The sequence below is a fragment of the Miniopterus schreibersii genome (assembly GCF_964146895.1).
Source record: "Miniopterus schreibersii genome assembly, chromosome: X".
NCBI lineage: Eukaryota > Metazoa > Chordata > Mammalia > Chiroptera > Miniopteridae > Miniopterus > Miniopterus schreibersii.
The window spans coordinates 58,141,515-58,167,562 of record NC_138104.1 but is presented as its reverse complement, the minus strand read 5'-3'; the positions used below and the strand labels follow the sequence as shown (position 1 = coordinate 58,167,562).

Here is a 26,048-nt window from a genome sequence, read left to right as displayed (position 1 = left end):
CACCATATACAAAAATAAACTCAAAATGGATTAAAGGCTTAGATGTAAAATGTGAAACCATAAAACTCCTAGAAGAATACAGAGGTAGTAAACTATTACATCAGTGTTAGTAATATTTTTTTTACATGTCCTCTCCAGCAAGGGAAACGAAAGCAAAAATAAACAAATGGGACTTCATCAAACTAAAAAGCTTTTGGGAACAACAAAGGAAACCATCAACAAAATGAAAAGACAACCTACTAAATGTGAGGAAATATTCGCAAATGATATATCCACTTAGGGATTGATATCCAAAACATAAGGAACTCATACAACTCAATAACAAAAAAATAAATAAATAATATTATCAAAAAACGGACACAGGACATGAAGAGACATTTCTCCAAAGAGGACATACAGATGACCAACAGAGATATGAAAAGATACTCAGCATTGTTAATCATCAGGGAAATGCAAAATCAAAACCATTATGAAATACTACCTCATACCTGTCAGAACAGCTATTATAAAAAGTCAACAAAAAACAAGTGTTGGCTGGATATGGAAAAAAGAAAACCCTCATGCACTATTGGTGGGAATGCAGATTGGTGAAGCCACTGTGGAAAACAGTATGGAATTTCCTCAAAAAATTAAAAATGGAACTGCCTTATGACCCAGTGATTCCACTTCTGGCTATTTATACAAAGAAAATAAAAATACCAATTCCAAAAGATATATGTACCTCCATGTTCATTGCAGCATTACCTACAATAGCCAAAATATGGAAGCAACCCAGGTGCCCATCAGTAGGCGAGTGAATAAAAAAGGTGTGGTACATACATACAATGGAATATTACTCGCCATAAAAAAGAATGAAATCTTACTATTTACAACAACAAGGATGTACCTAGAGGGTATTCTGCTAAATGAAATAAGTCAGATAGAGAAAGACAAATACCATATGATTTCACCTATATGTGAAATCTAAAGAACAAAATTACAAAACTGAAACAGACTCATAGATACAGAGAACAGACTGTTGCCAGAGGGGAGGAGGGTTGGGGGACTGGGTGAAAAAGGTGAGGGGATTAAGTACAAATTGGAAGTTACAAAATAGTCACAGGAATGTAAAGTATAGCTTAGGGAATATAGGCAATAATTTTGTAATAACTACGTATGGTGGCAGGTGGGTACTGGAAATACCGGGAGGAACATTTTGTAAAGTATGTAATTGTCTAACCACTATGTTGTACACCTGAAACTAAAAAGAAATACTGTTGAATGTAAACTCTAATTGAAAAATAAAATTTTAAAAAAAGTAATGAATTATAAAACAGTGAAAAAAATAATACACAAATCCATACTGATAATAAATAAGTGAATAAGTAAATAAATATAAAAATGTTAAATAAATGAGAGCAGGGAGAGCTCTTGCTTATAGTAGAATGCTAAGTGCCAACTGGTAAACGTGGATAGAGTGCTAAAGTTGAAAAACGATCATTTGGCAACTATCATAATTAAGATTGGTTCAGGCAAGAAGACTAACTCTAAAAAGAAATTTTAATGATAAGAAGGGTATATGCATAATTTTTAAGTCTCTTGACCAATTGTTTAGTAGTTACAAGGGAAAAATAGGAAATAAGCAGTGAAGAAACTGGGAAACACCTCTGACCAGGTGATCAACCTTAACATCACCAATGAGGAAATTATGGGCCTGCTGATGTGATGCCTTAGGAAGGGGCACAATCTCACTCATGTAGTATTACAGTCACAAATGCATAACCTGAGTCCAATCAGAAGGAAACATCAGGAGGAGGAAACAAGATGGCAGCGTAGGTAGCAGCAGTACCCACCGCCGATCACAACCACATCAAAATTACAACTAAAATACAGGACAACCATCACTCAGAACCTCCTGAAATCTGGCTGAACAGAAGCCCTACAACCAGGGAGCTGAAGGAACATCGAGACCAGTAGGAGGGGCGGAGATGCGGGCGGATCGGGGCTGGATCGAAGACTTGGGGCGGGCCCACACCCGGTGCCACAGTTTAAACATGGGAGGGACATCTCGGCAGCAGAGGTTTCCAGGACAAGTGAAGGGTCCCAGCCCCACAGCAGGCCCCCAGCCCAGGGCTCCAGGGTTGGAAAGAGAAGGCCCACAACTTGGGGCTGTGAAAACCAGCAGGGACTGTCACTGAGGGACCTGGAGGCTACGGGAGCCCCAGGCTTTCCTCTTGAAGGGCCCGCCCATGGACTCACTCAGATGCGCTCCCTCTGAGCCCCCAGGCCCGGCAGCAGCTGGAAAGGACCTGGGACACTCGGGGAGGAACTAACCTGCCTGAAATTGGGGCAAGAGGTGGAGAGGCGGCTTCCTCCCATACAGAAGAGCCGGCAGAGCCCATTGCTCCTTTGGCGAACCCTCCCCGCACACAGCCGGCAGGCAGGCGCCATATTTGAATAGCCAGCACCTGACTCACACCTTTGGCCCCGCCCCGTGATTCCCGGAGGCCCCGCCCCTACCCACCTGCAGCTCATCCAGGCCATTTCCAGTGGCTTTTCTGTGCAAGTGGCCTCTAGAGCCTCATGCTTAGGACTTTCCTAAAACCTCTCAAACAAACAGCAGCGGGCCCCATAGAGCTTGATAAGTGGCCCCAGGGCCCCATAGAGCTTGATAAGTGGCCCCAGGCCTGGCACTAGAGGCAGCCTGCATTGGCTCATAGCTTGGCCTCTCCTGGGCAATGCCAAGCCCAGCACAAGTAGCAGCCAACTACGGTTTGCTGTGTAGCTCATGCTGGGTGGCCCTGGGCAAGGCACTGGCCCAGACTGACTTTGCACCTTCCGGGAGGCCCCAGAGACAGTGCACCTGGTGGTCAGACTTAACGACCCTGGATTACAACCCTACCACATCCACGAGTGACACACTCAAGGGGCGCACTTGGTGAACACCAAAGCTCCACTGAAGTAAATCCTGACCCATAGGGGTGTCTCCAGCATAGCAGCTCTTTAGCTGTAGTTGTAGCTGGTGCTCACAGCCAACTGGCCTGGGGGTCAATTCCTCCCAGTGATGCCAACAGCAACAGAGGCTCAACTACAACAGGACAGTGCACACAGCTCACACAGGCGAGCACCTAGAAGGCCCAGCTCAGGTGACTGGGGAGGCTGAGCCACTGTACCCTACAGGACACCTACTACACAAAGACACTCTACAAGTTCCAGGAGACATAGCAGCTCTACCTAATACATAGAAACAAACACCAGGAAGCAGCCAAAATGTGGAGGCAAACAAACATGTCACAAAGGAAAGAACAGAAGAAATCTCTAGAAGAGAAACTAAATGAAATAGATAAAAGCAAGCTAACAGATACAGAGTTCAGAATTTTGTTTATAAGGATGCTCAAGCATATTAGTAAGAGTATTAGAAAACAAGTGAGACCATCAATGACCTAATAAAGTACTAATTTGAAATGAAGGCTACACAAAGTGAAATGAAGAATAATTTACAGGGAATCAACAGTAGAGTAGAGGACGCTGAGAATCCAATTAGCAATTTGGAACATGAGGAAACAAAAAACACCCAACCAGAAGAGCAAAAAGAAAAAAGAATCCAGAAATATGAAGATAGCATAAGGATCCTCTGGGATAACTTCAAAAGGCCCAACATTGGTATTATTGGGATGCCAGAAGGAGAGGAAAGAGAGCAAGAAATTGAAAACCTGTTTGAAAAAATAATTACAGAAAACTTCCCCTACCGGCAGAAAGAAATAGACTTACAAGTCCAGGAAGCACAGAGGGTCCCAAACAAAAGGAACCCAAAGAGGCTCACAGCAAGACACATCATAATTAAAATGCCAAAAGTTAAAGACAAAGAGAGAATCTTAAAAGCACCAAGAGAAAAGCAGTTAGTTACATATAAGGGAGCACCCATACAACTCTCAGCTGATTTCTCAACAGAAACTTTGCAGGCCAGAAGGGAGTGGCAAGAAATATTCAAAGTGATGAAAAACATGGAACTACAACCAAGATTAGTCTACCCAGCAAAGCTATCATTTAGAATTGAAGGTCAGATAAAGAGCTTCTCAGACAAGGAAAAGCTAAAGGAGGTCATCACCACCAGACCAGCACTACAGAAAATGTTGAAGGGTCTTCTTTAACAGGAAGCTAATGAACAAAAGAATCTGATGAACTAAATAGATCCAGAGACACTGACACATGTAACAGACGATCATATTTCAGGGGGAAGAAAGAAGGAGGTGAAGGGTGGGAAGAGATTAACCAAAGAAGTTATATGCATATATGCATAACCCATGGACACAGACAATGATGAGGTGAAGGCCTGGGGAGGGGGTGGGAGCGAGGTGCAGGGGGTCAATTGGGGGGTGTGAAATGAGACACCTGTAATACTTTCAACAATAAAGATAAATTAAAATAAAAAAATAAAAATAAAAAAAGAGAAGGAAACATCAGATAAACCTCAAACAAAGAACTTTTGGTTGAAACAAGGTGGGGAGCCCAGCAGTGTGGCTCAGCAGCTGAGCATCGACCTATGATCCAGGAGATCTTGGTTTGATTCCCAGTCAGGGCACATGCCCAGGTTGCAGGCTCAATCCCAGGTGGGGTCGTACAGGAGGCAGCCAATCAATGACTTTTTCATCACTGATGTTTCTATCTCCCTCTCTCCCTCTCCCTTCCTCTCTCTGAAACCAATAAAGATATATATTAAAATAAAAAAGGTGGGGAGCTATTGTATTCTTCTAAAATGTCAAAGAAAGGCTGTGGAAATGTTCCAGATTACAGGAGACTAAAGAGACATGACACATAAATGCAATACCTGATCCTATATAGTCATGCACTATATAACAATGTTTCAGTCAATGAGGGAGCCCCATATATGATGGTGGGCCTGTAAGATTATAATGAAACTGAAAATTCTTATCACAGCCTTCTTAAGATCATAGTGCGATGCATTCCTCACGTTTGTGGTAATGTGGTCTAAACAAACCTACTGTGCTGCCAGTCCTATAAAAATATATAGCACATACAATTATGTATGGTACATAATTCTTGATAATGATATAAGTGACTATGTTACTGGTTTATGTACTTACTATACTATTTACCATTATTTTAGAGTGTACTCTTCCTACTTATAAAAAACATTTGCTGTAAAACAGTATGTTGTTATGTTGGCAGCAGCCTTGTACGTGTCATGTTTACCACGACTCTTGATTGCATCATTTTCTTTTGGGCTTCACTTAATTTTGCATTGTTTTATAAATTTAGTGTAGCCTAAGTGTATAGTTTTTATAAGTCTACAGTAGTATAATATCCTAGGCCTTCACATTCAGTCACCACTCACTGACTCACCCAGGGCAACTTCCAGTCCTGCAAGTTCCATTCATGGTAAGTGCCCCATACAGGTGTACCATTTTATATCTTTTATACTGTATTTTTATGGCACCATCTCTATCTTTAGATACACAAATATTTACCATGTGTTGTCTACAGAATTTAGTACAGTAACAGGCTGAATAAGTTTGTAGCCTAGGAGCCATAGGCTATACCATACAGCTTAGGTGTGTAGTAGACCATACCATCTAGGTTTGTGTAAGTGTACTCTATGAAGTTTGTACAATGAAACTCCCTACCTATACATTTCTCAGAATGTATCCCCGTCATTCATCAGTGCATGACCATACTGAGGGGAAAAAATGCTAAAAAGTTCATTATATGATATATGTTAGGAGCAATGTAGGTGAGCAACTGTCACTATAAAAACTGCAACTTCTGCATCCAGGGAAAAAAGAGACATGCTGGCAAGAAGGCATATAGCCAGTATGCAACCTCCTCAGTTCTCTTGGTCCCTGTTTTTTACTTGAACTTGAATCTTGGCAAATTAAAAAAAAAACTTTTGAAAATTTTCATGTCTAATAATATTTTTAAATTTTAAAAACTTTAATATTAAAGAAGTTTTTCAGCATTAAATAACACCACCTACATGACATAAAGTTCAGGAAAATATAATTCAAGTACATGTTATGTTTGAGGAATTCAATACTTTGGTTAACTGAACTATTCATTTTCATGCTTCCAATCTTGTTGAAAAAATCTCTTTCTAAAACTTATCAGTATATTTAATTGCCTTATTAAGTAAAACATATTGATCCTAATTGAATCTTTTTAAATTGTCATCAGCCTATCAATGTTCCCTGTCGAGTGTAGAAGTATATATGCATGTGAGTATATATGTATGTATGTATGCATGTATGTATGAGCATGAGCTGAAAGAAAACCACTGGTGTTGGGTGTTTTTTTTTTTACAGATTCTGTCCAATTTACTCTGTTTAAGAAGGCTAGTGTTTAATAACATTAATTTGAAATATTTCCACCAATAACAATGAAAAGAAAAACAGTTTGGGCACATGGAGGGCTAAGTTTCAGTGATCTGGAAAGTTTTCATTTATATGTGACAGCTGCTCAGCTTTTTTTCCAGATACTAGGGTAATGACCTGAAGTCCCATCTCTTTCAAGTGAATTTCTGAATTTTGTATTGGCTGAGAAAGAAAAGAGAAAGAAACCTTACTGGGAGCTCCTTTGTGAGGCACAGAGGACCTTTACCAACTGGCTCCAAGTAGGCCTTTTGGCCTCCCTCCCTCTGGCTGCCTTCCAGTGGGCATCACCTGGGAGCTTGCTAAAAATGCAGAATCTCAGGCCTCACCCCAGACTGACAAGAGTCAGAATCTGCACATTAACAAGGTCCCCAGGAGCTCCGAATGCACAACGAAGTGTGAGAAGTGCTGTTCAAGTCTAGAACATGACCAGGAACCAAATACTCAGATCTTTATAATTTCAGGAAAAACCTGCCCTTTGAACAGGCCCAAGCTGGACCCTTCTTGTACTGAACTCCATGCTGCAGTGGGTAGTGCTCAGAAAAACTCAAATTCATTCATTCATTCATTCATTCATTCATTCATTCATTCATTCAATTAATATTAGGACAAATCATATGAAGTTGCTATTCAATAGGTCACAGATGGTTAATATTGTCTAACATGACCTAGCTCTTAATATTTATTGAGCTCCTATTATGTGCCAGGCACAATGCTAGGTTTTGGGGATGCAGCAGTGAGCAAAATCAGCCTTGATTGCTGCTTTCATAGAGCTTACAGTCTACCAGGAGAGAGAGTCATTATTATTTTTTTTAATCCACACAAATAGATATAAAATCACAACTGTGGTAATAGCCACAAGGTGGAAGTCTCTGGAGCATGGACCATCCATGAGTTGATGCATTTCAGGGTGGTGTTGGTCAGAAAAGACATCCCTAAGGAAGTGTGGCCAGAACTGCATTCTGAAGGGTTAAGGGGACAGGGAGAAAATGAGTAGCGTGCAGACTCAGGGGATGAGAATTCCAGGCAGAGGGCATGGCAAGTGCCAAGGCCTCCTATAAAGGATTCCATGGAAAGTAGAGACTCCCTTGACTGCAGGACCCAGCTAGAGTCTAGAGTCTCTCCTGTCCCAAATGACCTTGCCAGCGAGGAAGCTGAGTTTGTCTACAGCAGTTCCCCAGGCTTTCTGCTTCTCCTGCAGTCTCTGTATTTAAAAAGGCTGCCAATGCTTTCTTTTTCCCATGGGCAAGGACTGGCAGCTACTGTTTAACGGTCCTGCTAGTCCAATTTACTCACTTCACATCTGTGTGCTCTGCTTTTGATTTTTCTTGTCTGAATAAACTTTGGTGGCCTCAGGGGAACTTGTTCCAATTTCCTGAATGCCTGTGGTGTCTCTCTTGATCCTAAGTCTTTGCACATGCTGTTCCCTCTGCCTGGAACACCACATGGGCAGTCTGCCCACCTCCTTCCACTCCAAGTTATTATCAGCACCCATCCAGGAAGTCTTCTTTATCCTCTCCCCGCAAACTTTGCTGCTGCTCCCACAACCACCTTCAATAGACATCTCAAGCACTCATTGCCCCCCTAGCACCAAGTCTGATTTTCCTCATCAATCCTCCCCAACACTCAGCTCAGGGCATAGGAGGTACTCAATATTCACTTGTTGAATGAATAAATGAGCTACTGTATTTAACCTGATACACAGCGGTGGCCCACTGTGGGTTGGCTTACCCAACTGCCGTTTCCCCCTTCTTTCTGTCTTCCTTGCCTGCCTTCCTGCTCATGGTGTTGGTTTTTAAACTAAATTCCATTGTCTGCCTATCTTATCATCATTTCCTTCTTTATCCTAAAAACTCACAGCAGAGAGAGAGGCCTGTTTCATACAAAAGAATTTTTTTCAAAAGTATCCACTGTCAATGGGGTACATTTTATTTTTCCTTTCTGTGCTATAAAAAAAAAGATTATTATAATCTGTTGTTTAAAAAAATTCTAGGGATACTAAAGCAAGTGTCGAAATTAGATTTCAAAATGTGAATCAAAGTTTTAAAAAATTCACCAATTTCAAAAATAAAAACCTCATACCTTGTTTGCTAGGTTTACAGCGCTGAGAGCCTGATCATAATATTCTCTGTCATCCCAATCCAAATAAACAGTGGCTAGTAACCGTAGAATTTTAGCCTATAATTAAAAATAGAAAAAAGCACACAGCTGAGGGTTAAATTATAATACAACATCTGATTAGCATTTACATAGTGACAGGCATCTTCTCAAATGTTAAGTCATCATTTTCTTAAGTAACCGCATAGTCTTGGTATATGTCTCCTCATTATGCTACCCACACCACTAGATCACAGCAATACTTAATTTAATCACCTTACCACCTACCGTATAGGTTGCATTATATTAAGCCTACATCAGAAGAGATAAATAGAAAGACATCATCCCTTTCTCAGACTTTACAGCTTGGTTGAAATTAACCAATTGGACCAAGACACACATACCACCATTTCAGTAGGAACAGATAGATATACTTTCCTAGAGAGATTTCTGCCAACTCAGCTAAGTTTTAAAATTAATAATGTATTGCTGAATTAAGTACGTTTCTCCAGACAGGTCCACATTGATAAGGGGAGTAACTCTATTCAGTGTGAACATATTTAACTACAGGTTCACATTTTGAAAGAAGGAGCCCTATTTCAATGAAGAGTCTGCCTCTAAGTATAATAAGAACAGTAGGACCAGGCAAAGGTGATCTTCTAACATTTAATATACGTTAAGCACATTAAGGCTCTGTGAAACTAGAGAAATGACATTTAGAGTATCATACCTTTAAGTTTTTTAATTCAAAAACTAATATGGATCAAGTAAAATGTATATAATGGACTTAACATCATTATTATTATTGTAGAACAACTCTCAACTTATAAACTCTCCCAGAGGACTTTTATGGAGTAAATACAGCATCTCTGAAAAAGACTGTAGCTATTTCATAATAGTAAAAGGGTCATATAGTCAGAAAAAATATAACAAAATGGAAGGATCTCAAAACTATTATGTTAAGCAAAAGAAGGCAGACATAAAACAGTACATACTATATGATTCCATTTATACAAAGTTCAAGAAAAGCTGAAAATAATCTATAGCAACAGAAGTCAGAATAGTGGTTTTATCCTGGGGGTAGGAATGACTACTAACTAGAAAGGGCCCAACAGAACTTTTGAGGGTGATAGAAATTTCTGTAACTTGATCTGTGATAGTAACTTGATCTGTGATAGTAACAAGACCATATAGATATATTAAAATTCATCAGGCTGTACACTTAAGAGTTGTATAATTATTGTGCAAATTATTCTACATAAATTAAACCTCAATAAAGTACTGTCACCATGAAAGAAAAACGACTTCACCAACTATATCTTAATTTTAAAAATACTTAAAACTAAAAAAAAAAAAAAAAAAAAGGAAAACTACTTTGTAATCTTGCTTCGCAATATACATATTACATTTCAATCACAATAAATCCTGTGTTCTATCCTCATTTCCTCCTCCAGACATCTTGCCTGGTATTCCCTTCTCCCTCCATTTTAACTGTATGGAACCTGTATGGAACCCATCTACTTTTCAAGGACTTCCTACCACAAGGCTTCCTCAACTACTCCAGTCAACCCTGATATTCCCCTTTCTGCATGCCCTTGTACAAACCTCAGGTCAGTACCTCACAGTTTACCATTTAGTTTTCCCAAATTGTTTCACTAATACTCAGTTATGAAATCTGTTTTTGAAATTTTAATTGAAGCATAAAATAGAAAAAAGTTCAAACTCTCAAGAGTACATACATTTTCATAAAGTGAACACATGTATGTTAATGTCACAGATATCAAAAACATGGAACAGTCTGACAGATCTTAGAGGGGAGGGAGGTGGGAAAAGATTAACAAAAGCACATATGTACATAGATGCATAGCCCATGGACACAGACAACAATGTGGTAAAGATGGTGTGGAGGGCACTGGGCAAAGGGAAGGAAAATGGGGGACATCTGTAATAGTGTCAACAATAAAAAATTAAAAATAAAAGAAACAGAACATTAACAACAACAGGCTCACTTCATGCCTTTTTTCAGACACTATTCCAAACAAGGGTAACCAACTACCTGACTTTCAAATACCATGTATTAGTTCTATCGGCTTTTGGCATTTACATTTATGGAATCATACAGTATGTACTACTTTATATATGGCTTTATTTATTTGTTCAACATTATATATCAGAACATCCATACTGTTTCAATTCTTATAGTTCATTTTTTATCATTGCTGTCTAATACAACCCATTCTGTCACACTATCACAATATATTTTTATTACTTTTAATTGTGATAAAACACATTTAAAATTGACCTTGTTAACCATTTTTAAGTGTATTATGTTCCGTGGTATTAAGTACATTTACATTGTTGTGCAACCATCACCACTGAACATATTCAGAACTCTAATTTTAATCATGCAAAACTGAAACACTGTACCCATTAAACAATAGCTCCCATGTTCCCCTCCCTTCCAACCCCTGTAGCCACCATTCTATTTTATGTCTCTATGAATCTGACTATTCAAGATACTTTATCTAAGTAGAATCATACAGTATTTGTCTTTTTGTGTCTGGCATATTTCACTTAGCATAATGTCTTCAGATTTATCTATGTTGTAGCATGAATCAGAATTTCCTTTCTTTTCAAGGTTGAGTAATACTCCATTGTATTCACTTGTATTAATTTTATACTTTAAACATAAACATAAGGGTAGAGGCCATGTTTTATACTCCTCTTTTATTCCACATCTATCACATTGGCAGGTATATACAGGCATTCAGTTACATTTTGATTGATACACTATAATGGTAAGAAGCAGAAATGGGTATTCAAAAAAATTCCATTTTGCTATGGCATGTATTAAATTAGTTTTACATCAGATTTGTTTACATATTTGTTCACATTTTGCTTGATTAAATATTAAAATTAACTCTGACACCAAGCACATTCTATCTGGGTGGTTAGAGGAAAACCTAGAATTTTTTAACATACAATAATCAAAGCTAAAACTTATATAGCCAAACACTGTTTAAGCACTTTACACATATTAACTCATGGGTGCAAGAATCTATCCTACAAGTGTTAGTATATCAATTTTACAGAAACTAATGCACTGAGGTATAAAATGGTGTGTCCAATAGATAATCTATTCACAAATGGGAGAATAGACTATTATAATTTTATAACAGCAACATAAACTATATTTCTTCTACCTATTTCTGCAATATTTAATATGATTCTTACCAGCATTTTTGGCTCAACAGAATCTTTATCCATCTTTCCAATATCATAGCTTTGGCTAATCATTTAAAAAAGAAAAAAAAAAGACATATTCATTTTAGATTACATTTTTCAAGATTACATATTACTAAGAAGACATGGTATAATTATACTATATTCCAACTGTTCTATTTTACTCTACAACAGATTATTAGACAACAAATACATGAAAATCAATTGTATAAAGCATTACTTTCTAACTACAAAAAGCCACAATTTTCTCAGGATATATATCAAATAAATCAGCACTATAATTATATTATTGCTCTTTTCCATTTGACTATACTTATAAATATACTACATTAAACGAGCTTACATGTGTATGCTAGTTCTTATTTAATGGCACATTTTAAAGTCTACAAAATATAAATATATTTTAAAAATAAAACAAATACAGGATTTTCACAGAAACAAATGCTTAGCAATATTTATTAAGCTTCACAACACCCTTGTGAAGCACTATTAGTTCCATTTTGCAACTGAAAGAACCAATTTAGCAGTTAAGTAATTTCTAATATTTCCTGCATTGGTACTGAAAATGAGTTGGGTTGGGGAGTAGAAAAATGTGACTTTCCGTTTTCTGCTTTAATTATTAAACCACATTATCTATGGGACATTCTGATAACCACATATAATATATTAATATGAGCCTCAGGATTTCAAAATCTAAAACTTAAAAAGCAAAACAAAGATCACTCACCATAAAATTGGTATTCCAAGGGAGGATGTCAATAAAATTTTGGTGAAATGAATTAAATTGAAGATGACTTTGAAATATTCCTTTTTAAAAACTCTACAAAGACCCAGAACTACCAAACTGAGTTTTCAGCTTGCTAACAAGGACACAATAATGCTGGCCTAGTCACTGTGAGTCTATCTCATAGATGTCTCCATTGGTATATTAAGCCTTCTACATTCATTTTTTTAAATTACGAATGAGGATGCAACTTTTGTAATGGTGGTATAAGTTCTTGGACCCTCTCCCCAATGAAACAACCATTTTCCTGGGAAAATCACTAAAATAAATGACCATTTAAAGTCTCTAGAAATTGTCCTAAGGGTCTATAGCAAATGGAAAAATACTTATTAAAAAAAACAACTAAATCTTAGAACAGTGAGAGTCTGTGACATTTGAGCTCTTATCTGCACCTGCTGCTATCCACACCAGCTCCATCTCATGGAAGCTATTCCAGATAAGTGCTGTCAAGAAGGTGGGAATTCCCTCTTCCTCCAGCTCCTAGATTCCTAAGCTATGGTTTCACCTTGGGAGGGGCAGCCTGCCAGCCTCTATTATCTTCCCCAGACCTGGGCTGTGGAAGTGCTATTCTGGGCAGGTACAATGAAAGAACTGGGTCTTCCTTTCCCCACCCAGTTCTCACTCTTAGGGTAAGGGCTCTACCCCAGGTGTAACCGACTAAGAACATTAGGACCCTGACTGTCTTCACTAAGGCTGGCTCATTGGACAGAGCTTCCTTGCCAGAAGGGCATGCTAATAAGATCGGGTACAACCATCTCCTTAGCATCCACTCATAGAGCAAAGGTGTCACTCCAGGAGAAGCATGCCATGTTCCTGCCCTGCCCCCAACTCCAATAGTGTGGCACAGAGATTCTGCCCAGGGGGAGAAGCAGGGAATAAAGTGGAAGAGCTCAACATCTCTGTCTGAAGGTACTGACTTTCTTTAGAACAGAGCAGATGTTCCTGCCTAAGGGACATTGTCAAAACCAATGGAGATCTTTTTTTTTAATAGTTTTTATTGATTTCAGAGAGATGAAGGGAGAGGGAGAGATAGAGATGGAAACATCAATGATGAGAAAGTCATTGATTGGCTGCCTCCTGCACACCCCCTACTGGGAATCCAGCCCACTACCAGGCATGTGCCTTGACTGGGAATTGAACCAAGACCTCCTAGATCATGGGTTGATGTTCAACCACTGAGCCACACTGGAGGTCTTGGTGGTGAGCAATTAAGAGGGGACTGGTAACCCGGCCAGTGTGGCTAAGTGGTTGAGTGTCACCTGGGTTGTGGGCTCGATCCCCAGTGGGAGGCAAGCAGGAAGCAGCCGATCAATGACTCTCATCATTGATGTTTCTATCTCTCCCTCTCCCTTCCTCTCTCTGAAATCACTAAAAACATATTTTTTTAAAAATTTCTAAAATAAAATAAACTTTTTTAGAAGATTGAAATCATATCAAGTATCTTCTCAGACATTTACACAATGGAATACTATGCAGCTGTAAAAACAAAGGATCCCTTTCCCTTTGAGACAGTATGGTTGGACCCGGAGAGTATTATGCTAAATGGAATAAGCCAGTCAGAGAAAGAAAAGTGTCACATGATCTCACTCATATGTGGAATCTAATGAACAAAATTAACTGATGAACAGAACAGATTCAATGACATAGAAGCATGGATCAGACTGACGAATCTCAGAAGGAAGGTGGGGGTGGGTGGGGAGAGATTAACATAAGAATTCATATGCATATATGCATAACCCATGGATACAGACAATAGTGTGGTGAAGGCCTGGGGGGAGGGGCACAGGGTGAAGAAGATCAATGGGGGAGGAAAGGGGGAAATTTGTAATACTTTCAACAATAAAGATAAATTTTTAAAAGTTATAATACAGGGGACTGGTGCTCCATGATAATAGTAGCAACAAGTGATATAAAATTTAAAATTAAAAAAAAAGCCAGAAGTTTGACAGCCAAGAACAATCCTGGGGTCACATTCATCCCTGAGGATACAGAAAGGCTATGCATATGTGCTTGGCTACACCCACTCAGGAGTAATCAGAGGGTGATCTGTGGCAGACTAAGAAGCATTCCTCAAGAAATACACAGATCCATCAGCAAAGGGCTGTGAGCCTGAATGGCTCAAATGGCTTCAGGAAAACCTCGTATCAAACAATAACTGAAAATTAAGGTACTTTGACCAAGGGCTAATGGTATGAACCCCAAGAAAAAAGATTCATTTGATATGAACCTCCAGAAGGAATTTATCTGCTGAGATGTACTCACCATGGTCAACCAAGGGCCCAAATTCTATAAATAATAAAAGCCTAGCTGCCATTTGCTGACAGGAGTTTGTCGGGTACTCTGTATTCCAGGAAGAACCTCAGACTGAACTCTTGGCTTCGCACATTATGCTTGTTTGTTTACACTGTCTGAGTCAACCACTGCAGGGAAGCCATGGTTTTATCTTTCGACCAATGGACTGAGACCTGCCCTGTCTAATCAAAACTGCACAATATGGATACCGCATTTACATAGAACAGACTGAACTGATAACCTGGGTGGAAACTTTTTTTATTGAATTTATTGGGATGACATTGGTTTATAAAACTATACAGGTTTCAAGTGTAAAACTCAAGAAAACATCATCTGCACACTGAATGGTACACCCATCGCACAAAGCAAAGTCTCTCTCTGTCTGCTGGGTAGGAATTTTTGCTATAAAAGATGGCCTCCCCTTTGTCTCAATGGAATGAAATTTAAGTTGCTACCTCAATCTGTCTCCCAGGCTGCAGTTCCTTTTTTGCTCAAGTAAATGCCCTTTATTCTCTATTATAGTCTAAAATTAATTTTGATTTACAATGGTAAGGAAACCAAGCTTAAAAACGAAATCACATTTTTGGCTTTAGGTTCCATATGTAAGAAGCTTGGAAGTCACTACCCCATTCTAACAACAAGTAAAAAACTGAAAAATCAAGAACTCTTCTTGGATCTATAGGAGAAGGGAAGACAGAGGGTAAACCACTACGCTCAAGATTGGAGAGATGGACAGGCAAATCCAGGAGTTGTGACTTACCACAGGAACGACTCACAAGCAGAAACTGCCAAGAAACCAGTGCTGGAACAGGAAATTGTGAACTGTAAAATTGATAGATTGCTAGAAGCTCAATGTGGACAAATCTGAGAGTTAAAAACTCCAGGGGAACCTAGTCGTAGAGGAGAACCCACAATATTATTAAATTGACCTACAGGAGCTGAACCAGATTCCCACAGCAAATATCAGGAAAATATCCCCTTGGGCTTTGGCAGGAGGAGGATAAAAGAAACTATTCTGAAATACTCTAGAGTACTCTGTTCATCTTAACAAGGTCTGCCCTGATGGGAAACTAGTTAACCAGAGCCTAACCTCCTGGGGTATTATCAGAGCCTAACTGACCTGGGGGAAAGAAACGCTCACCTCCACCCTACTCTAGCCATTATGTACCACCTAAAAAGAGAAGAAAAGGCTGAGAAACACTTGTGAAGTTCACAGTTAAGAGGCATAGGCTGAGAAATGACTGAGAAATATTCATAGGACTATAGAACTCTTCCAATTCCCCCAAATCTAACCAGTGCATTATTAAAGATCTATTTACATTTCCTTTTACTCAGTGCAACATGTCCACCTATGAAGAAAAATTACAAGGCATACCAAAAGGCAAAAAACACAATTTGAAGAGACAAAGACAGCATCAGGACCAGACATGGCAGGGATGTTAACATTATCAGGTTGGAAATTCAAAATAATTATGGCTAATACAATAAGGGCTAATGGATAAAGTAGACAGATGAGCAATGCAAGCAAAAAGATGGAAATCCTAAGAAAGAATCAAAAAAGAAATGCTAGAGATAAAAAAAAGAAAAACACTGTAATGGACATGGGGAATGTCTCTGATGGGTTTTTTAATAAACTAGACATGGCTAAGGAAAGCATCTATGAGCTAGAGAATATATCAAAAGCATCCCTGGAAACAGAAAGGCAAAGAAAACACTGTAAAAAAGAGAACAAAATATCCAAGGACTGTGGGACAGCTACAAAAGGCATAACATTAAATGTAATGGAAATACCAGAAGGAAAAAAAAAAGTGAAAGGGGACAGAAGAAATAGCTGAAACAATAATGACTAAGAATTTTCCCCAAATTAATATACAATACCAAACCACATATCCAGGAAACTTAGGGAACACAAAGCAGATGAATGCCAATAAGCTATACCTAGGCATGTCATTTTGAAATTACATAAAATCAAAGAATTAAAAAAAAATCCTGAAAAGCCAGAGAGGGGTAAAAACTTATCAATAAAGGTGCAAAGAGCCCTGACCAGTGTGGCTCACTTGGTTGGAGCACCGTCCCATACAACAAAGGTGGCAGGTTCGATTCCTGGTCAAGGCACATACCCAGGTTTCGGGTTTTGATCCCCAGTCAGGGTACATGTGAGAGGCAATCGATTGATGTTTACCTCATCAACCTATTGATGAGACATCGAAGTCTGTCCCTCTCTCTGTCTCTCTCTCTCTGTCTCTCTCTCACCCCCACACTTCCTCTTTCTAAAAATTGATAAAAAATAAAAAATAAACCATGCTCTTTAAAAAAAAAAAGAGAGGGGCGCAAAGAATTATAGTCAGCATTTCAGGAACCATGCAAGAAGAGAGTTCAGTGAAATATTTAAAGTGTTAAGAGAAAAATACCTTGAGAAATCACATGATCTCACTTATATGTGGAATCTGAAGAACATAATAAACTGATGAACAAAATAGATTCAGTGACATAGAAGGATGGAAAAGACTGACAAATCTCAGAGGGGAGGTGGGGGTGGGTGGGGACAGATTAACTAAAGAATTTATATGCATATATGCATAACCCCTGGGCACAGGGTGTGGTGGAGGCCTGGGGCAGGGAGTGGGTGCGGAGTGGAAGGGGTCAATGAGGACAAAAGGGGACATCTGTAATATTTTGAACAATAAAGTAAGGAGGGAGGGGAGGGGAGGGGAGGGGAGGGGAGGGGAGGGCAGGGGAGGGGGAAAAAAGGAGAAAATTACCACCAACCTACAATTCTGTACCTAGTGAAAATATTCAAAAGTAAAGGAGAAACAATGACTCTCTCCTCTTGAGGGAATTTGTTGTCAATAGGCCTGCCTTACAAAAAAGAACCTCTTTAGAGAAAGGGAAATAATATAGGTCAGAAACTAAGATCTACTTAAAGTAGTATGCAAGAGCATGGAAGAAGAAAGAAGTGTAAGTAAAATATAAACTTTTATTTCTCTTAATCTTAATTGACCTAATAAGTAATAGTTGATTCAAAATAATAACAAAATAACAATGTATGCAATTATGTATGGTTATTTATATCATGTATATGCTTAGAATAAAATGAAATAAATGATAACAATGATACAATCAATGGAATGGAGGAATTTTGATATTATAAGGTACTTACATTACCCATGATGTAGTATAATTAATGTTTGTTATTTTAAAGTGGACTTGGACTGCTTGTAAATGTATGTTGCAAACTCTAGGTAAACTACTAAGAAAAGTTAATAGAAGTATAATCGATATGCTAAGAAAGGAGAGAAAATGAAATCATATAAAATACCTAAAACCACAAAAGGAAGAAAATGAGTGGAAGACAACAATAGGAAAAAAGAACAAGGACAACAAATAGGAAACAGTACAAATATGGTAGACATTAATCCAACTATGAATTTCAGTGTTCTAAATGCACCAATTAAAAGACAGAGATTCTCAGAGTGGATTAAAAAAAAAACAAAACACACATCCCAATAATATGTTCTCTACAAGAAATCCACTTTAAATGTAAAGACACATAGAGATTAAAAATAGATAAAGAAAAATTATCACGCTAACACATCCAAAGAAAGCAGGAGTAGCTATGTTAATTTCAGACAGAGCAAGCTTCAAAGAAAAATTATCAGGGATAAAAAAGAGCATTACATAATGTCAAAGGGGTCAATGCTCCAAGAAGACATAACAATGATTAATGTGTAGGAATCTAACAACAGAGCGTCAAACTATGGGAGGCAAAAAATGATAGAACAGAGGGAGAAACAGATGAATCTAGTGTCATCATTGGAGACTTCAACATCCCTCTCTAAAAACTGGACAGATATAGCAGGAACAAAATCAGTAATAACATAGTTAACTCAAAAATACCAGCAATCAATGGATATAACTGACATCTATAGACTACTACATCCAACAACAGCACAATACACATTCTAATCAAACTCATGGAATATTCACCAAGACAGACCACATCCTGGGCCACTAAACACACTCTAACAAATTTAAAAGTATAGAAATCATACAATGTTTGCTGTCAGACCACAGCAGAATTAAACTAGAAATCAATAATAAATAACTAGAAAATTCCAAAATATGTGAAGATTAAACAGCACTCCTCTAAATAACACATGGGTCCAAGGATAAATCTCTAGAGAAATTTAAAAATTCTTTTAACTAAATGAAAATAAAAACACAATTTATCAAAATGTGTGAAATTTAGCAAAAACAGTGCTTAAAAGGAAATGTATAGCATTGAATGCATACATTAGAAAAGAAAAACCTAAAATCAATAATCTACATTTCCAGCTTAAGTAGCTAGAAAGAGAATAGCAAATTAAATCCAAAGTAAGCAGAAAAAATAATAATAGATGAAATTGAAAACAGAAAATCAATAGAGAAAATCAAAGAAACCAAAAGCTGATATTTGGAACAGTCAATAAAATCAATTAGCCTCTAGCCAAGCCAACTAAGAGAGAAAATATACAATTTTTTTATATCAGAAATGAAAAAGGAGACCACTACAGAACCCATTAAATGTAAAGGGTAACAAAGGAATCCTATGAACAACTCTATGCCCACAAATTTGATAACCCAGATTTAATTGACCAGTTCCCTGAAAGACACAAGTGGCTAGACTCACACGAAAAGTAATAGGCAGTCTGAATAGGTCTATATCTATTAAAGAAATTGAATTAAAAAATTAACAACCTTTCAAAACAGAAAGCACCAGACCCAGATGGGTTCATTGGTGAATTCTACCAAACATTTAAGGAAGAAATTATACCAATTCTCTAGAATATCTTTCAGAAGACAGAAGTAGCAAGAATACTTCCTAATTCACTCCATGATGCATTACCCTAATACCCAAACAAGACAGACATTACAAGAAAAGAAAACCATCAACACATCTCTCTCTTGAACATAGCAGTAAAAATCCTCAACAAAATTTTAGCAGATAAAATTCAATAAGAATTTTTTAAAAGTATACACCGTGACAAGGTGGGATTTATCCCATGTATTCAAGGCTGATTCAACATCTGAAAATCAATTAATGTAATCCATCACATAAACAGACTTAAAAAGAAAAATCACACGATCATATGAAGAGATACAGAAAAAGCATCTGACAAAATCCAACACCCATTCATGATAAAAACTTCCATTAAACTAGAAATAGTAGGGAACTTTCTCAATGAGTTAAAGACTATCACAAATAATGTACAGCTAATACCATACTTAATGGTGAGAAACTCGAAGCTTTCTCATTAAAATCAAGAACAAGGCAAGGATATTCCCTCTCACCACTCCTTTTCAACTTTGTACCAGAAGTCCTTGCTAATGCAAGAAGGCAAAAATGGGAAATAAAAGGCACACAGGCCCTGGCCAGTTTGGCTCAGTGGTTAGAGCGTCAGCCCACAGACTGAAGGGTACCAGTTCGAGTCCGGTCAAGGGCATGTACCTTGGTTGCAGGCTCCGGCCCCACTCAGGGTGCATGTGGGAGGCAACCAATTGATGTGTCTCTCTCACATCGATGTTTCTCTTTGTCTCTCCCCCTCCCTTCCACTCTCTCTAAAAAAAAAAAAAAATCAATGGAAAAAATATCCTCAGTTGAGTATTAACAACAACAACAAAAAGGTACACAGCCCTGACCCGTGTTACTCAGTAGTTAGAGCATTGCTCTGTGCATCAAAGGGCTGTGGGTTCGATTCCTGTTCAGGGCACATACCCAGGTTGTGGGTTCGATCCCTGGTCAGTGTGTGTGCAGGAGACAACCGATTGATGTTTCTCTCTCACATGGATGTTTCTCTCTTTCTCTCTCTCTTCTCTCCCTAGAATCAATGAAAAAAACAAACATATCCTCTGGTGAGGATTAAAAAAAAAAAGATACACAAATTGGGAAGGAAGACATAAAACTGCCTCTGTTCGAGGATGACACAATCATCTATGTAGAAAATCTGAAAGAATTGATTTTAAAAAAAAACAAAAAACCTCCTGGAACTAATATGGGGTTATCGCAAGATTTCAGGATACAAAGTTAATATTAAAAAAGCCAATTGCTTTCCCATATACAGTAATGAACATGTGAGATTTTAAAGACAGAATACTATTTACATTAGCATCCCAAAATAAGGTTACTTAGATATCGATAGAACAAAATATGTATAAGATCTACATGAGGAAAACTACAAACAAAATTTTTAAAAAACTAAATAAATTGAGAAATATTCCATGTCCATAGATGGAAAGACTCAATATTTTCAAGACATCAATTCTTTCAACTTGCTCTATAGATTTAATGCAATCCCAATCAGATTTCCAGCAAGTTATATTAGAGATATTAACAAAATGATTCTAAAGTTTCTATGGAGGAGCAAAAGACCAGAATAGCCAACAAAATATTGAAAGAGAAAAAAGAGGGAGGACTGCTACTACCCTACTTCAGGACTTACTATAAAGCTATAGTAATCAAGCCCATGCCTTATTACAGTAACCAAGGTATTGGCAAAAGAAAAGACAAATAAATTAGTGGAACAGAATAGAGAACACACCATAAATACAATCAACTGACCTTTGACAAAGGAGCAAAGGCAATGCAATGGAGCAAAGAGAGTATCTTCAATAAATGCTGCTGAACAACTGGACATCAACATGTAAAAAAAAGAACCTAGGTACAAACCTTACATCTTCCAGAAAAATTTACTCAAAATAAATCACAAACCTAAATGTAAAGTGCAAAACTATAGAACTTCTACAAGATAACATAGGAGAAAACATAGATGACCTTGGGTATGGTAATGCCTTTTTAGATAAAACACCAAAGCCACAATCCATGAAAGAAATAATTGATAAGCTTGACTTTATTAAAACTGAAAATGTATGCTTTGTAAAAGACAATATCAAAGGAATTAGAAGACAAGCCACAGACTCAGAGAAAATCTTTGCAAAAGGCATTTGGTAAAGGAATGATATCCAAAATAGAAAAAGAACTCTTAAACCTCAACATTAAGAAAAGAAACAACCCAATCAAAAATGAGCCAAACACCAAAGAAGGTATACAGATGGCAAATAAGTCTATGAAAAGATGTTCCATTTTATGTCATCAGGAAATTCCAAATTAAAATAATAATGAAATATTACACACCTAGTAGAATGGCCAAAATCCAAAACACTGACAACACTAAATGAAAGCTAGTAAAAATGTGGAACAGCAGAACTCTCATACATTGCTGATGGTAATGCAAAATGGTACAGCCAATACGCAAGACAGTTTGACAGTTCCTTACAAAATTAAACATACTCATTTTAGCATGGCAAAGAAAACCATCAACAAAACAAAAAGACAACCTACTGAATGGGAGAACATATTCACCAATGATACATCTAATGAGGGGTTATCATCCAAATATATAAACTCAATCAACTCGACACCAAAAATACAAACAACCCAATTAAAAAGTGGGCAGAGGACCTAAATAGACACTTATCCAAAGAGGACATACAGATGGCCAACAGATGTATGAAAAGATGCTCAACATCAGTAATCATTAGAGAATGCAAATTAAAATCACAGTGAGATACAACCTCACACCTGTCAGAATGGCTACCATCAAAAAATCAACAAACAGTAAGTGATGGGGAGGATGGGGAGAAAATGGAACCCTTATGTACTGTTGATAGACTGGTGCAGACACTGTGGAAAACAATATGGAGGCTCCTCAAAAAATTAAAAATGGAACTGCCTCATGACCCAGTGATTCTACTTCTGGGTATATATTTGAAGAAACCCAAAACATGAATTCAAAAGAATATATGCACCCCTATATTCGCTGCAGCCAAGATATGGAAGCAACCAAGTGCCCATCAATAGATGAGTGGATCAAAAAGTTGTGGTACATATATAATGGAATATTACTCAGCCATAACAAAGAATGAAATCTTACCATTTGCAACAGCATAAATAAACCTAGAGGGTATTATGCTAAGTGAAATAAGTAAGACAGAGAAAGACAAATACAGTATGATTTCACTATGTGGAATCTAAAGAACAAAATGAAGGAATGAACAAAACTGAAAGACTCATAGACACAGAGAACAGACTGATGGTTGCCAGAGGGCACATGGACTGGGAGAAAAGATGAAGGGATTAATAACTACAAATTGGTAGTTACAAAATAGTCACAGGGATGTAAAGTACAGCATAAGGAATACAGTCATTAATAGTGCAATAACTACATATGGTGTCAGGTGAGTACTGGAAATATCAGGAGGAATACTTTGTAAAGTATATGACAGTCTAACTACTATGCTGCATACCTGAAACTAAAACAATAATATTGAATGTAAACAGTAATTAAAAAATAAATTTTAAAAAATAATAAAACTGATCATAGCAAAAACATATTAAACATACCCATACCATATGATTCAGCAATCATGCCCCTTGGCATTTACCTAAAGGAATTTCAAAGTTATGTCCATACAAAAACCTGCACATGGATGTTTATAGAAGCTTTATTTATAACTGCCAAAAATTAGAAGAGAGCAAGATGTCCTTCAGTAGGCGAATGGATAAAAATATACCGTGGTACATCCACACAATGAAATATTATTCAGCACAAAAAAATGTGATATCAAGCCAAGAAAAAACATGGAGGAACCTTAAATGCTTATTACCAAATGAAAGAAGCCGATCTGAAAAGGTTACATATTGTATGATTCCATCCAGAAAAGGCAAAACTATGAATACTAAGATCAGCGGTTGACAGAGATTGGGGGAGGTAGGGATGAATAAGCCAAGCACAGAGAATTTTTAGGACAGTGAAACTATTCTGTATGATACTAAAATGCTATGATAGTAGAAACATGCCATTTACACATTTGTTTAAACCCATAGAATAGACAACAGCAAAAGTAAACCCAAAGGTAAACTATGGACTTGGGTGATTATGATGTGTCGTGTAGGTTCATCCTTGGTAAAAAATGTACCATTCTAGCGAGTTACGTTGATTGTGTGTACAGGCAGTGGGTATGTGAGAAAATTCTGTACCTTCCTCTCAATTTTGTTGTAAACCTAAAATTGCTCTAAAAATTATGTCTTTAAAAAAAATAAAACCATACTTATACCTGGAGGTCTTGGACCAGAAAATGAACCTACTAGTTACTAGTCCCTGGCTGAATGCAGAACAAAATAATAAATTCACTGAATTGTGAAAACTGTCTGTAAGACAAACACACATCCAATGGGAAAGGGTGAAAATCTAACTTGCTGGCTTAAACAATCTTTGACAAATAAGTGGCTTATGTGGATAGAGGGGTGAGCCCTAGAAAGCCACGAAAAGACAACAAGGGGACAACTCTGAATAGGGACAGCATATAGTTGTATCTTGTTTTTTAATCCAGTTTGAAAATCTCTGCCACTTGATTATATTATTTAATTGCATTCATATATTTAATGGAATTACTATTTCTATCTGACATTTTGCTTTTTGTTTTCTATACGTCTCATGACAACTTTTTCCTCTTTCTTTTCTTCACTATATCTCCTTTTGTCTTAAATGGATATTTTTTGAAAATTAACAAATGTATTTATTTATTTTAATCTTCATTCATGGATATTTTTCCCATTGCTTTTCAGAAAGAGTGGAGGGGAAAGAGAAAGAGAAGCAGAACCTGTGATCCTTCAGTCCGCAGGCCAATGTTCTAACCACTGAGCAAACCGGTTAGGGCACAAATTTATTTTTGATTGTGGTAATACATATAACATGAAATTGTTATTTTAATCATTTTAAGTATAAAATTCAGTGGCATTAATTAACGTTCACAGTGTTGTGCAACTATCATCACTATCTATTTCCAAAACTTTTTCATTACCCAAACATTAACTCCCTTCCCTCCCTTCTCCCACCCAGCCTTTGGTAACCTCTAGTCTACTTTCTGTCTCTATGAATTTGCCTGCTTTAGATATTTCATGTAAGTGGAATCATACAATATTTGTCCTTTTGTGTCTGGTTTACTTAGCATAATATTTTCAAGGTTCATCCATGTTGCAGCATATATGAGAACATCATTTCTTCTTTACCAATATTTTGTTTTATTGTTGTAAAATATACATAACAAAGTTTACCAGTTTAACAATTTTAAGTATACAATTCAATGGCATTAAGTATGTTCTCAATCCTGTGCAACCATCACCACTGTCTATTTCCAGAAATGTTTTCATCATTCCAAACAAATTCTATACCCATTAAAGAATAACTCCCCATTCTCCACTCTTCTCAGTCTTTTGTAGCCTATATTCTACTTCCTGTCTCTGACTTTGCATATTCCAGGTTCCTCATATAAGCAGGGTCATTATAATATGCTGTCAACAAAAGACACTTGAGATTAAAAAATACAAAAAGAATGAAAATAAAGAGATTAAAAAGATATACCATGTAAATAGCAACTATAAGTGCACTAGAGTAGTTATACTAATATTAGACAAAATAGACTTCAAGACAAAAAAAAAATGTTACTAGAGATAAGGAGGAATTTTTATAATGATAAAAGGGCTAATCCATCAGGAAGATACAATTACAAACATATGGGCCTAAAAACAGAGGCCCAAAATACATGAGGCAAAAGTTGATAAAAGTGGGCAGATACATAATTCAACAATGATAGTTGTGGGTTTCAATACCCCACTTTCAATAACAGAACAACTAGGCAAAGCATCAAAAAGGGATACAGAAGACTTGAACAATACTATAAACCTACTAACCTAACAAACATCTATACCACACTCCACCCAATAATAACAAGCTATATACATTCTTCTCAAGTTCACATCCAGAATAGAACATACTCTAAGCCTTAAAAAGCCTCAGTAGATTTAACAGGATTGAAATCAGACAAAGTATGTTCTCCACATACATGGAATTAAATTAGAAATCAAAAAGAAAATGAAGGTATGTGGAAATTAAACAACACACCCCTAAGTAACCAGTAGGTGAAAAAATAAAACACAGGAGACATTAGACAATACCTGTGCTGAATGAAAAAGAAAACCCAACATACCAAAACTATGGGATGGAACTAAAGCAATGGTTTGGGGAAATTTTATAGCTATAAACAACATTAAAAAAGAAGAAAGATCTCAACCTTCCACCTTAGGAAAATAAAAAAGAAAGAACAAACTAAACATAAAGCAAGCACAGAAGAAAAAAGTCATAAAGGTTACAGTGGAAATTAATGAAGTA

The 26,048-nt window shown here is 37.2% G+C and overlaps 1 protein-coding gene across 1 annotated transcript in view; it reads right to left on the bottom strand.

The window, feature by feature from the left end:
* TEX11 (testis expressed 11) overlaps positions 1-26,048 on the bottom strand; it is a gene marked incomplete at both ends in the record, with an annotated part of 365,391 nt that overhangs the window by 171,304 nt on the left and 168,039 nt on the right. The window contains 2 exons of the mRNA XM_081125501.1: positions 8,448-8,543; positions 11,697-11,751. Of these exons, the coding sequence (XP_080981627.1) occupies positions 8,448-8,543; positions 11,697-11,751 (151 nt within the window). The remainder of the gene's footprint in view (positions 1-8,447; positions 8,544-11,696; positions 11,752-26,048) is intronic.